General features: G+C 42.2%; 2 protein-coding genes across 3 annotated transcripts in view; one reads left to right on the plus strand and one right to left on the minus strand.

The window, feature by feature from the left end:
- OPCML (opioid binding protein/cell adhesion molecule like) overlaps nucleotides 1-13580 on the plus strand; it is a 504424-nt gene that overhangs the window by 382888 nt on the left and 107956 nt on the right. The gene's annotated exons all lie outside the window — the stretch shown is intronic.
- LOC133098906 (DNA polymerase iota-like) lies at nucleotides 1010-4853 on the minus strand. The gene is given in 3 exon segments (XM_061202231.1): nucleotides 1010-1511; nucleotides 1514-3351; nucleotides 4775-4853. Coding segments are annotated over 3 exon segments (2184 nt in total). The 3' UTR covers nucleotides 1010-1244.

The raw sequence follows: 13580 nt of genomic DNA on the forward strand, positions 1-13580 counted from the left end.
GAGGTGTTTTGTTTTGTTTCGTTTTCAGAAAAAGAGGCCTCCTCTTGCTGCTAAAAGTACTGAACTTGAAGCCACTGTTGTAAATATCCATGACTTTTTACTGGTATGCTGGTTGAAGCTTATTAACCTGAAATATTTTTTGGGTTAGTGACACCGGAGCCTCTAATACTTAATGCATTTTCAACATTTTTGTCACAACTGCTTTCCCAAAAGGTTTTGCACAATATTTTCAGCCTAAACTGTCTAAAATATTGTAGAACACTTGTTGCTGGGAATACTATTTTCATGTTAAAACACCTGCATCATTATGACATGTTAAACATTTTAAGAGAGTTTGGGATGTGTTTTGTGTTTGAAGACAACAGGAATGTAAATTTCTGGTGGGTGAGTGGTGAGCACAGGAGATGTGACCCCCTCAGTAAATGGCATGAATTATCCCACTGGGAGCATCCAACGACACTGAAGTCTGGAGTACTGGGAAGCCACATTTTTTTGTTTTTTCCTAACGTGCTTTAATTGCTTTTTGCTGAGGCCAGGGATATTTATGGGTTAGGAGATTGCCAGGTTATTTATTAGATGGAGTATCTAGGGATAGACTAATATAAATCACTTAAGCCAGTATTGAGTATCCCAGACACTCAGTAATTTAAAAAGCTTTAATAAAAATGCTAAAATATGAGACTTGTCTTTGGCTGTAATGAGACTCAGTTATCATGTTTTTATCAGCGATGTTCAGTCACGGACCCCTCCCCCTTCCCCGGTGAATGAAAACATGAAAGCAAAGCATCCTTATTTCCAGACTCTCCAGATTTGTTGGAATTGGGAGAGATTTTAAAGATTTGCAGAAAAACTCATGAAGAATTATATTGGGGCCCTACTGGCTGACTTCCTCACACTTAGAAATCAAGCATGCTCTTTCACATTAGAAATCTTGTCTTTTGTGGATCTAGTAGTGAATTTTTATTTTTTTTTTATTTTTATTTTTTGCTGACCATGATATTCTTTTTATTGAAAAGCAATATAAAATAGCTTTAGAAATAAGAGGAAGGTAATATTTTACATTATTTCTGTTATGAACATTTTTATGCTTTGTGCCAGAATTTACTTCCCATAACTATGTTTGCTTTATCTGGAACATTTTATATTGTGTTTCTACATTATTGAAAGTATTAGTCTTTAATTTAGAAGAGCTTAATAAACTGTTAATCTGAGAACAACGGTCTTTCCCTTTTTTCTGAGCATGCTTATTTATGTACAGTGTGGAAATCTGATCCTGTTCTCTTCCAATCAGCCAACAGTTCTTTTTGTACCTCTTCTGGTAGTTCATAGAAAACTTCAGGATCCATGTCAGAAGGAAAAGTAACTTTCTCTTCGGTAGAATCTTGCTCTCTATTTTCTGTAAGTCCTTCATGAATAAAGACTGTTGCCATCGGTGGTTTATGGCTGTCTGTAGTGCAGTTTTTGGAGAAAAGTTGCTCACTCTGCAAATCTGGAAATGAATGGAAAACAGATATACAGCAGGGTCTGTTTTTGAAAAGTGGAATCCTTTAGACTCTTTAGGTCCTTGACTCATTAGTTCATCTTTTAAGCTACTGTCTATATAATGTGAATAATCCTTTTGGTTAGACACATAAGAGGAACTACTGCTATTTAAGCCTGATGTTCCTGGTTCACAGGGAGATACAGAGGATATCTGTTTGGTTTTGGATAAATGATCCCTAGGATTTAAGGAACCATCTTGCATTTGTTTTGTAGAAAAGAAAGATAGTACTCCTCTAGAAGCATGTAATGGACAACTCAAACTTCCTTTCCCTTGAACTTTTTCTCTAGATTTTCCAGAAAGGATTTCTTCTTGAATATCTACTGGAAGCTGCTTAAAGACCTCTTGGTCAATACCCTCAGGAAGTGAGGAGAGTGGAAATTCGTTACTGTCTTTTTCTTTAGAAAAACTTGTAGTATCTGGTGGAGACTCCCCAGTTCTTGTACTTTCAATTCTTCCAGTTGGTAGAAAATCCCAATTTGTTTCCTTGTCTTTAGAAAAATCCTCCATATGAGTGTCTTTCATTTTAAAACTGTGCTTGCCAGAGCGTGAAGTTGTTGATAATGATGGTGTTAAATAATAATCAATAGTCCCTTTCTTAGCAGTATTTAGGGCTTTAAGGTTGCAGAAGCACACACTTAAAAGGGTAAGATGAAATGGCATCTTCACATTCACTATATTTCGAAAAAGTTTCATAAGTACATCAACCATTGGGGTCATCACATCATAATTTCCTATCCCTAACTTCTGAATTATGTGGGATGGAATTGGGCACTGACGACTCTCACGGTTATAGTGCTTCTCAGATGAATACCGACGGATTATTAATCTTATTGTATGTGGCTTCCTTCCATCTTGGCAGACTCTGTTCAAAAGACTAGCAAGTAGTTCTTCAATCTTATTTTTAGCTTCAACTTCTGATGAACATTTAAATGAATCTTCCTCACTAAAGGACTGAGGTGGTCCTGAGGGTGTCACAGGAGAGTTATCCTCTCCAAAACTGAGCTTCTGGATACGCTGAGCAACTGAAATTCCTAATTCCTTTTCTAATATTTTGGATGAAAAGGTTTGAAGATCACGCACACTACTGATACCCAGTGCTTCCAGACGTTTGGTAGTTTTATAGCCAATACCAGGCATTTCCTTTATGTGGTTCAAACTATGAATGAGATCTTGAGAACTTTCAGGTAGTAAGAGTGTTTGCTGATTTGGTTTAAAGATGCCAGACACTAATTTTGCCAATAATTTATTAGAAGCCACTCCAGCACAGCCTGTGAGACCCAACTGATTATACATGGCTTCCCGCATCTCAGCTGCAATCTGAGATCCAATAAGTAGTCTGATGTGCAAGATGTCATGCAGGTTTATAGGCTGATTATCGTATACATGACCCGACACAGTCAGTGCTGAGGGTTCATCACTTTGAAGCTGCTCTAGTCTCTTCTCAACCATTTCTGTTAGATCCACAAAATTTTCATCAAACCCGAGTCTCTCAACAATTGGACTAAATTCTTCCAACAACTCTGTAACCTTATATGACATCTCTCTGTAACGAGTCAAGTCTTCTCCGTTAACTAATACTAGCTGTGGACACTTTTCTTTTGCATCTCTGACATTCATAAGTTTCTTAACTCCAAGTTTCCTAGCTTCATAGTTGCAGGTAACCACCAAATATTTCTGCTGAACCCCTAAAGGTTTGCCTTTTAGCTCTGGATTTGAGATCATTTCTACTTGTGCGTAAAAGCAATCCAGATCCACGTGTACTATGACTCTAGATGAAGAACTTCCTGCTGGCACCACTTGATCATGGACTGCGGCACAATATGCAAAGAAATATAAAAATACATTCAGGCTGCTTATCGTCTCTGAGCAACTGCCAGCCCCTTAAAACATGGCAACTGAGAAAGAAGAATGCAGAGTGATTTTTAGTTTTTTTCCTGGATTTATCACATGTGTCAAAGCATCTAAAAATTACAAAGACATGAGAGAAACTCCACCCACAGTAGAGTCTTCAGTCCTGTTTAGTAACTATTTCTTTGTATACTATATTTTTCTCAGGATAGTAATAAATTTAAGGAAAAAAATTTATCAATAATGGAAGATTGCAAGAGGTAATCCTAGGACTTAGAAGTTTATGGGAAAATTTAGAGTAAGTTGCAAGCGGCAGAAAAGTTTAAACACTGACCTTTCAACCAACTTAAAAAGTATTCTAAGTGGCATATCCTTAAATTAAAAAAACAATCTGAAATACAAAGCAGCACAAGACAGAACCTATGGGTCCCAATGGACTACATTTAGCTCCCATATGAGATCAAGATTAGCTGGTTCAATGCTGAATACCCAATACCTAAAACAGAGCCTGGCATATAACAGACTACCAATAAATACTTGCTAAATTGAAAGACAGAGTAAATATTTCCTGGATTTTAAAAAGTAGTTCATGTCTTGAGGGAAGGGGCAGAGGGATAAGACAGAGGAGATTCCAGCTCTTAACACCAGTTAAAAACAAGGCAGGCTAAATGCAATGTGGTTTTCTGGTTTGGAGCCCGGAACAGAAAAAAATTAAGTGGAAAAAAACTAGCAAAATCTGAATAAAGCTTGTCCTTTCATTAATAGTATGCCAATGTTACTTTCTTAGTTTTGACAAATGTATCATGGTGATGTAAGATATTAAAGTTAGGAAAAACTATCTGTGCATCTCTCTGTAAATCTAAAATCATTCCAAAATTTAAGTTTTTAAGAAGGGGGGCGGGGGTCTAGGAGGCAGGGAAGGAGAGCCTTGGCCCCAGGCCCGGGGGTTGGCGCGGTGCAAAGTAGGGTCCAGAGGCTGGAAGTGGGTCACCGGAGAGGCGGCCACTGCAGACGTGCCTCGTCCCCGTTCCGAGCTGAGCCGTCCCTTCCCGTCTGGGCTGAGCCCGGGCCCCAACCTTTGCCAAACGGGCGACAAGTTCCCCCGCTTCTGCAACCTTTAGGCGGCCGGGGACTCTTCCGCTTTCCCTGGGCTGTTTGAGGGATTACAAATGCACCCTCGATTAACCAACTGACGCGCCCACCCTACTCCTACTGGGCAAAAAAATCCCTCTCGGGATCTTGGCCTCAAAACACCGGGCAGCGAAGGGCAGCTCTCTCAGCGGAGCCGGGAAGACGAAAGGACCCGAGCCGGGCGGGACGGTCGCACCCCAACGGCCGCCGCCACTGCCCCGGAAGTCCGCCCGCCCCGCGCTGCTCATTTACACCAAGGGAGGCCGCCGGGCTCCTCAGGCCCCAGCGCACCCGGCGAGCTGCCGGCTGCCCCCGCCTCGGCCCGCTCCATGGCCCGAGCCCTAGTAGTGAATTTTTAAAAAGGGGTATATAAGCTTATATTTGGACTAAGGAAAGCTTCCATGTTGTACCTTCTATGTGATAGGGATCAAAGTACTATGAATGCTGAGGCCAACCCCTGCTCTGCAGCGGACGGAGTAAAAACTCTTCGAATTTAGAACCAGTGGAATCCCAGAGAACCAGGAGCATGGCTTTTCTCTTCTTTAATGGGAATACCGAATTAGAAGGGCATGCCATAGCAGTTTTTAAAGTATACTTACTTTTATGATCTCATTTATTCATAACTAGATCCTTTTTTAGGAAAGTTTTATCATCTGCACATTACAAAATACTGAAACAGGGGTCATGGAGAGGAAGGGGCTGCCCTTTCCCTACAGTTACTGAATGGGAGAGAGAAACCCTGCCCTCTTTCTTCCCACGGCAGCACCCAGCCGTGGGCATTGTTATGGGCAAGGACCTGTTTCTTCAAGATTTTCCAAATCCCCCTTTCCTCCCAAGATGCAGGGTTTCTGTGTCTGATACCAGCAAATTTCTTCTTCAGTTCTGTCTCAGAGCTGGGCACGGACGACTACGTCTGGAGTGCAGGGCTGAGGGGTAGCGGCCTTCTCATGGCAGCACAGAGCAGGACGAGAAGAGAAGAGGGTTGTCTGGTCGACAGGCAGGGGAATGCCTGGGGAGAATCCAGACGGACTCCGGATGGACAGTCCGGGGGTGAGGCTGCGTGGGAGGGGGCGGCAGCTCAGGTGAGGTCCCACCCAGGCTGCGAGGTGGCTGTGCAGGTGGGTAGAGCCCTGTGGGGACACACGGCCCGCCCTGTTCATCGGGGCGTGGGTGGCGCAGAGCAGGGCGGGAGCCCATCAACACTCCTGAGACACAGATGCCAGGTGGGGATGGAGCAAGTCAGGGAGGGCTCAGCGGGCTGGGGGAATCTGCCCCTGCTGCCGGGCCTTCCAAAGCTCCAGACCCGGGAGACTGGGTATTGGGCAGATTACTGGACAAACTCTGAAGAAGGTCACAGAAGAAGCCCATTTCCCCCGCCCCCTCCCCATTCAAGATAAGACCTCTTGAATGGAAAACTGATGAATTTGTAAAAGTGCTAACAAAAGATCCAGATTAAAAAAATTAATTACATGGGACTGAGTGAACTGATGAGGGTGATTATAATTTTTGTGACTTTCTGTTTGAATTAAAAAAAAAAAAATCCCACAAGGACTCAGAGGCAAAGAATATACAAATCAATTTTCACTGCAAAGTAAAGGAGCTGTTACAGTGGAGGATTACTGGACTGAATGTCAATATTATGACATAGTATGAGTGTGTTTCGTGCTTGGTAATTGCAATCATTGTTGCTTTTGTTGCGGTCATCCGTTTACAATGCTTGGTGTCAGTTTACTTATCTCTTGTAAAAATAAAATACAGTGTGTGGGGGGGGGGCGGGGGGAATAAATAAATAAATAAATAAAAAACTTAAAAAGGCCTCTAATACTGGGGACAGGGAGAAAGATGGACACACAGATGTAAAACCAGAGAGCACCTGCTGATGGGTTGTTGGCAGAAAAGGCATCAGGAAGGCCAGGGGCTGATGGCAGGGCTGGAGTTGGCGGTCGTGAATCCCTGAGTGTGGACACACGTGGCCTAATCTTCAGCCCAGGCGTCCTCCTCTGGGCTGTACCCCCCAGGCCGCACTTCGGTCCAGAAGAACCGAGGCTGAAGACTGGAGCATCGGCGACTCTGCTGAGAGCGCAGGGCCGGGCAAACCCTGGGCGGGACCGTCCCTCCTCCAACTCCCTTCTGCGCCGACATCCTCTGACCCAGGAGGACAAAATGAGGGGCCCAGGAATCTGAGGCAGAAAATGAGAAGAGCCCAGTGATTCGGAAGATGCTGGAACATCCCCCGGGCCACCTCATTTGGTCCTGCCACCGCTCAGTGTCGTTGGTATTACCTGCTGTTCCAGACACTCAAAGGAGGGCGGCTTCTGCTCCAAAGCCGACACGAGTCCCCCATGACCAGCACGCTGTGTGCAGCTGAAGGCCGTGAGCTGGGGTGCCAGGCGCATGGCTTTGGGAACCACAGACGGGCTCTTCCCGGCTGTGGCTTTGCAGTGCTGAGACCTGGGGTTCTGAAGTCAGTGGGAGCTGGGTGCGCATGTCAGCTTCTCCTCCGTTGCTGTATGACATTGGGCAGCTTGTTTAACCTCTCTCTGCCTTTACTTCCTGATTGTTAAAATGTGAAATAGTAAACCTTCCCGGTAAGGTTTTCACAGGATGAAATAAGTGATGTGTGGGAAATTATTTGTATGGTGCCTCCTGACACCTATGCAGTTTTCAAAAAATGAGCGTTGCTGGCAAAAAAGAAATCTACAAGTAGAATTAAAGGGCCCGTGATATTGACATTTATCATGTGACAGGCACTGTGATTAAAGCATTGTATATTCCTTTACCATTTATTCCTCCCAAGGCTCCTGTGAGTGACCGACATCACCGCCCTGCTTTGCAGTTTGGGAAATGGGAGTTACAGACATTTAGTGACTTGTTCAAGGTCATGCCGTGAATAAGAGGGATCGCACAACAAGAGACAACTGTGACCAAGTAAAGGGGGAGAGAAGAGAAGGAGAGAGGCCTGAGACCAGGGCCTGGGGGTCCTGAAGTGGGAGAGAGACTTGGGTGAAGAGAGGTCATGGGACTCACGCGCCAGCTCACAACACATACTCGACAGAACTGGGACTAGGACGTGAGTGTTTCCTTAGCTGCAAAACGAGGAGGTTGAACTACGTGATCCCTAAGGTCCCTTTTTGACTTGAAAATTGTACGATGTAAATTAAACCCTGAGATTCTGAGCGTATGTGTGGCAAGCAGAAGCCTCAGGGGGAGGTGGCGAGTTGGAGAGGAAGGAACAAAAGGAGGCCCCAGAGGGAGGCGCCTCCCTGCCCCAGAAAGAGCAGGCAGAGGAGAAGGACTCTTAACGGAGTTTCTCTGATCGTGGTCAGTTGCTTGAATTGTGCAAATTAAAAATAGGAAATGTGTGTCTGTGTCTGTAAATAGATTCCATAAGAGAGAGCGGAGACGACCATCACAAACAGCCTCTGTGGAGCTTGGGGGGTTGGTGACGCCCTGTTCCCCGGCGTGTGTTCATGTGTAGCTCATAACCATTTGTTCTCCTTCCCTATGTTCCTTGCATCGAAATAGATCCAAGAAGAGAAAAGCAGTCGGAGCCCCGCAGGTCTAATCTTATCCAGGATAACATAAAACCACAACACACCAGGGCACGAAGGGAGTCCATGTTCACATTCAGAGTCTAAAACCGTGTAAACTGGTCCTGCCTCAACATGTGTTGAGCATCTATTGGATACCAGGCACTGAGAGGCCCTAGGGATGCTGAGATGAACAAATCGGTGTCCTTGATTATGAAGACCCCTTCCCAGCCTAGTGGGTAAGAGAGACACAGATGACAACAGAACACTGTGAGAAGTGTTTTAACACTTAACACAAATCCTGTCCATCCCCAAGCTTTGCTTGTTCTAACTCCTAAATGTCTCTCACACCTCTCCCTCTCTGCCCATCTCTCCTGCTACCATGCTTGTCCAAGGTACCACCACCTCCCTCCTGGGCAACATCCGAGCCAGTTCTCCCGTTCCCGCTTCTGCCCTATTCCCAGTGTAATCTGTCCTTCCCCCAGCACCCACCACCATCACCATCACCATCATCATCACCATCATCATCATCACCATCATCATCACCATCATCATCATCATCACCATCATCATCATTATCACCATCATCACCATCACCATCATCATCATTATCACCATCTTCACCATCATCATCATCCTCATCATCACCATCGTCATCACCATCACCATCATCATCATTATCACCATCCTCACCATCACCATCATCACCATCATCACCATCCCCATCATTATCACCATCATCCTCATCATCACCATCATCACCACCATCATCACCATCCCCATCATTATCACCATCATCCTCATCATCACCATCATTATCACCATCACCATCATCATCATCATCACCATCATTATCACCATCATCACCATCATCATCATCATCACCATCATCACCATCACCATCATTATCACCATCACCATCACCATCACCATCATCATCACCATCATCATCACCATCACTATCATCATCACCATCATCACCATCATCATCATCATCATCATCACCATCACCATCATCATCACCATCATCACCATCATCATCATCATCATCATCACCATCACCATCATCATCATCATCACCATCACCATCACACATTTTAATGTCCCCCTATTTCTCTTATAAAAAAGATAGAAATCTTAGCATTTCCTGCAAGAGCCTATGAGTTCTGCCCCTGCCTATCCAGCCTCAGCTTGTGTGGTTTTTACTCTTTTCACTTCAGCCACAGTCCCCCAAGCTCACCCTGCTTCCTGCCTCTGCAAAGCCTTTGCATGTGCTGATCCCTCTGCCCAGCTCTGCTCAGAACAAATCCCTCACCCAGACCCACTGGCCAGGACAGACCCCATCATGGGCTCTCCTGGTCTCTTGCACACCCACAGCTTCATCACACATTGATTCATGTGTCAGTGATAATGTGTCAGTGTCACATGTGTCTCCTCTAGACACTAAGCTCCACAGTTGACATGAGACAGGGACTTGTCTGTCCACTCTTTACCACCAAAGTAATCCTAGGACATGTTAGGCACTCAGCTAATGTTTTAGAATGAATAAAGTACATCATTATGCACAGGGAGCCCTGAAGCACCTCCCCATACTCACCTCTAGGATGGGGAGAGGTGATGGAGGGAGGGTATTATATCTCAATTTCAGTTTTCCAGCATGAGTAGGAGGAGAACAGACAGAGGAGGGGGAAGGAAGAAGGCACATGAGCAGAGGACACAGCATATGTAAAAGTGTGCAATGATGAGTGAGTACAGGGTGCTTTGAGCATTGCAGAGAGACTGACATGGCTGGGCACGGCTAGTTGTCTTGAAAAGGGAAGGGAAACAGTAGGCAAGCAATGAGAAATGGAGAGTTAAGCAGATGCATGGAACTGTCAATAAATGAGGAACATATTTTCTGAGAACCCTATGTGGTGGGAGGTTGCCTTCTCTCCTTAGTGCAAGAACATCTGGTTCTACCTCTCAGGAGCTGACAGACCTTGTTTGTTTGTTTGTTTAACAACATCTTTATACGGTTGTAATTCACTCACCAGTTAATTCATCCTTTTAAAGTGTACAATCCAGTCACTTTTATATATGCACAAGGTTGTAGAACAATCACCGCTGTCCAATTCTGGAGCATCTTCATCACCCCAAAAGAAACCCAGGCCCATTAGCCGTCACTCCCTATTTGCCCCTCTCCCCAGCCTCTGGCAACTAATGTACTTTCTGTCTCTATGGATTTGCCCATTTTGAACATTTCATATAAATAGAAACCATATAATATGTTGCCTTTTGTGTTTGGTTTCTTCCACTTAATGTTTTCAAGACTCACCCATGTTAAAGAATCAGTACTTTGTTTCTTTTTATAGGTGAATTGTATTCCATTGTATGGATGCACTACATTTTGCTTATCCATTCAGCTGTTGATGACTGTTTGGGTTGTGTCCAATCTTTGTCTACTATGAAAAATGCTGTTACGAGCATTTGTGTAAAAGTTGTTGTGTGGACATGTTTTCATTCCTCCTGAGTATATACCTAGGAGTTGAATTGGTGAGTCACATGATACCTCTATCTTTAATCTTCTGAGGATCTGCCAGACTGTCTTTTAAGGTGGCTGCACCATTTTACAATTCCACTAGCAATGCGTGAGGGTTCCAATTTCTCCACATCCTCACCAACTCTTGTTATTATCTGTCTTTTTGATTATAGCCATTCTAGTGGATGTGAAGCGGAAACTCATTGTGTTTTGATTTGCATTTTCTTAATGAATACTAAACATCTTTTCCTGTACATACTGGCTATTTGTGTATCTTCATTGGATAAATGTCTATTCAAATCCCTTTGTCTACATTTTAATTGGGTTATTTGTATTTTTTTGTTGAGTTGCATGTGTTTTCATATATTTTAGATACTAGTTCCTTATCAGATATATCATTTGTATAAATGTTCTCCCATTCTGTGGGGATTTTTTCTTTCTCAGTAGGGGCATTTGAAGCACAAACTTTGCTGCAAATTGCACAGAATTAAAAGTTTTTAAAATTTCAATGCTGTACAGTTTATCTATTTCTTTTCTTTTGTTGCTTGTGCTTTTGGTGTCATGTCTAAGAAATCATTGCCTGATCCAAGATCACAAAGATTCACACCTTTGTCTTCTTCTAAGATTTAGTTCTTACATTTAGGTAAGTGATGCATTTTGAGTTAATTTTTGTATGTTATGTGACGTAGGGGTTCAACTTTATTCTTTTTCCTGTGGATATACAGTTACCCCGGCACCATTTGTTGAAAAGACTTTTCTTTCTTCATTGCATTGTTTTTGCATCCTATTGAAAATTAATTGGCCATAAAAGTATGGATATATTTCTGGACACTTAATTCTATTTAACTGATGTAGATGTCTACCCTTATGTTGATTTTTTAATAGGGAATATTTACTAGGGTTGTGTTAAGGATTAAAGGAAATAATGTATATAGAGCACTTAATACCAGCCTCAAATAAATAAACACTAGCTATTTTGTTGTTGCTCCTGGTGGTGGTAGCACTTTGTTCCCAGGAGTAGCCCCTTTGAACTTGCACTGTGGCTAGAAGATCATTAACTCACAGAATTTAGACCAGAAGGGACCTGAAAATTCATGATCTAACTTCTTCACTCAAAACTAACCAAATAAACAATCAGACACCATCACCACCACACACACATACACACACACACTCACACAAATACACATACACACACAACACATACACATACAAACACAATACACACACCCCTAAACCAGAGGGGTTAACTGATTTACAAAAGATCACAGAGCTATGGAGAAACCAAGATTAGAACCTATGACTCCTGACACTTGGTGTAATGCTTTTTGCACCATAAAATAATACTTAGTATAGAAAATACAGCATGACCAAGCCTAGCATGCATACTGTAATTCCCAAATTAGTCTTAACTCTAGTTTATGAAATAAGCTTCCTTGTTAAAACACAAAATAAACGGTAATCCTAGAATAAAACAATGAGTCTTTAAAAGTCTTTACTGTATTTTTTTAATAAACAAGCCTTGAGTGTTTAAAAATGTACTAGAAAGCAGTTCATATTTATATTAGTTTTCTCATGGTCTCTTAATATATTGTTATTCTCTGGGGATAATAATGATAATAGTAATAATAATAATAATGTGAAAACAACAATAATAACTATTTAAATCTCTTTAAAATCATTATCTCTAATCTCATCTCCACATCCCTTTGTGGCAAATATTTTTATGCCCATTTTATGGTAGAGGAAGCTTACGCTTAAAGGGCTTAATCACACAGAAAGTAGTTGGAAAAAAAATAGTATTCAGACTTTAGCCTCTATGACTCCAAATTATAAGATTCTCTTTTCTGTTTGTTTTAACTGTGCCATTCAGTCTTAAATAAAACACTTAAAACGTGACTGTCAAACACTGTGCCTGGACAGAGACAGGGTATAGTTGCAATGGGTGGAATTACTGCCCTTGAAATAAGAGGGCATGGTGCTGAAGTTCTGTACCCTGTTCTTTCTAGAAACAGGCACAGATGCCCCTAAAAGAAAATAGATAAGGAAGAGCCAGGTAATTTCTTTATATAAACATGTGCGATTTGCCCTACGCATTCACTTAGGTTTGATAGCTCAGATTAAGAGGCAGAAATTAACAATTAGTTATCAAATATTTACTTTTTACTCTGGAATTGTCCCAGCTATCCAAGGCAAATGTCATTTATGAGTGCTGACTTAAAATTGAAGGAATTGAGATTTAGAAAATGAGCAGTTAGGCACAGATTAAGCCATTTATCAGATTTTAAATGGCATGTATATTAACAATCATATATAAACATGAACAATAACAGCTACCATTTATTAAGTACTTACTTATTTCCAGGCACTGTACTAGCATGCTATACACATTTACACTTAATTCTTATAACAACTTAGAGAGATAAATTCTATCATCTTCATTCTACAAATGAAGAACCAGGGCTCAGAGGGGCTAAGCCAACATGGCCCAAGGTTACACAAGTCTACTGGACTCTAGAACCTAAGCTGTGGTGCACGGCCTCTCATACACTGTTTCAGCCTTGTCATATCAGCTTTGTGTAGGGTGGTGCTGGTATGTCCAGAGTTCAGTCCCCAATTACCTTTGCACAAAGAAACATTTCTCCTTTAGAAAAGCTTTTCCTATCTCAGGCTTGCTCTCTCACAAGTATACAATAACGTATATACACAGTCTTGATAATAGGCACTTATTCATATAATACATTTTTATTAAACACCTATGTGCCAAGCATAGTTCAGTACACTGGGAGTATAGCGGTTTTTAAAGCTTATAGTCCAGTGCCAGAGAGACTTTAAACAAATAATCATACAAGTGTATATAAAAGCACAAAAGTGTGTAAGAATTCTTGAAGACAATTTAAAGGTTGAGAAGAGACTGTAAGAAGAGGACATGAATTTGATGGGTGGGAGAGGACCGGGGTCATCAACAAAGACTTCTCTGAGGAAATAATATTAAAACTGAACCCAGAAG

This window comes from Eubalaena glacialis, chromosome 10, assembly GCF_028564815.1.
Source record: "Eubalaena glacialis isolate mEubGla1 chromosome 10, mEubGla1.1.hap2.+ XY, whole genome shotgun sequence".
NCBI lineage: Eukaryota > Metazoa > Chordata > Mammalia > Artiodactyla > Balaenidae > Eubalaena > Eubalaena glacialis.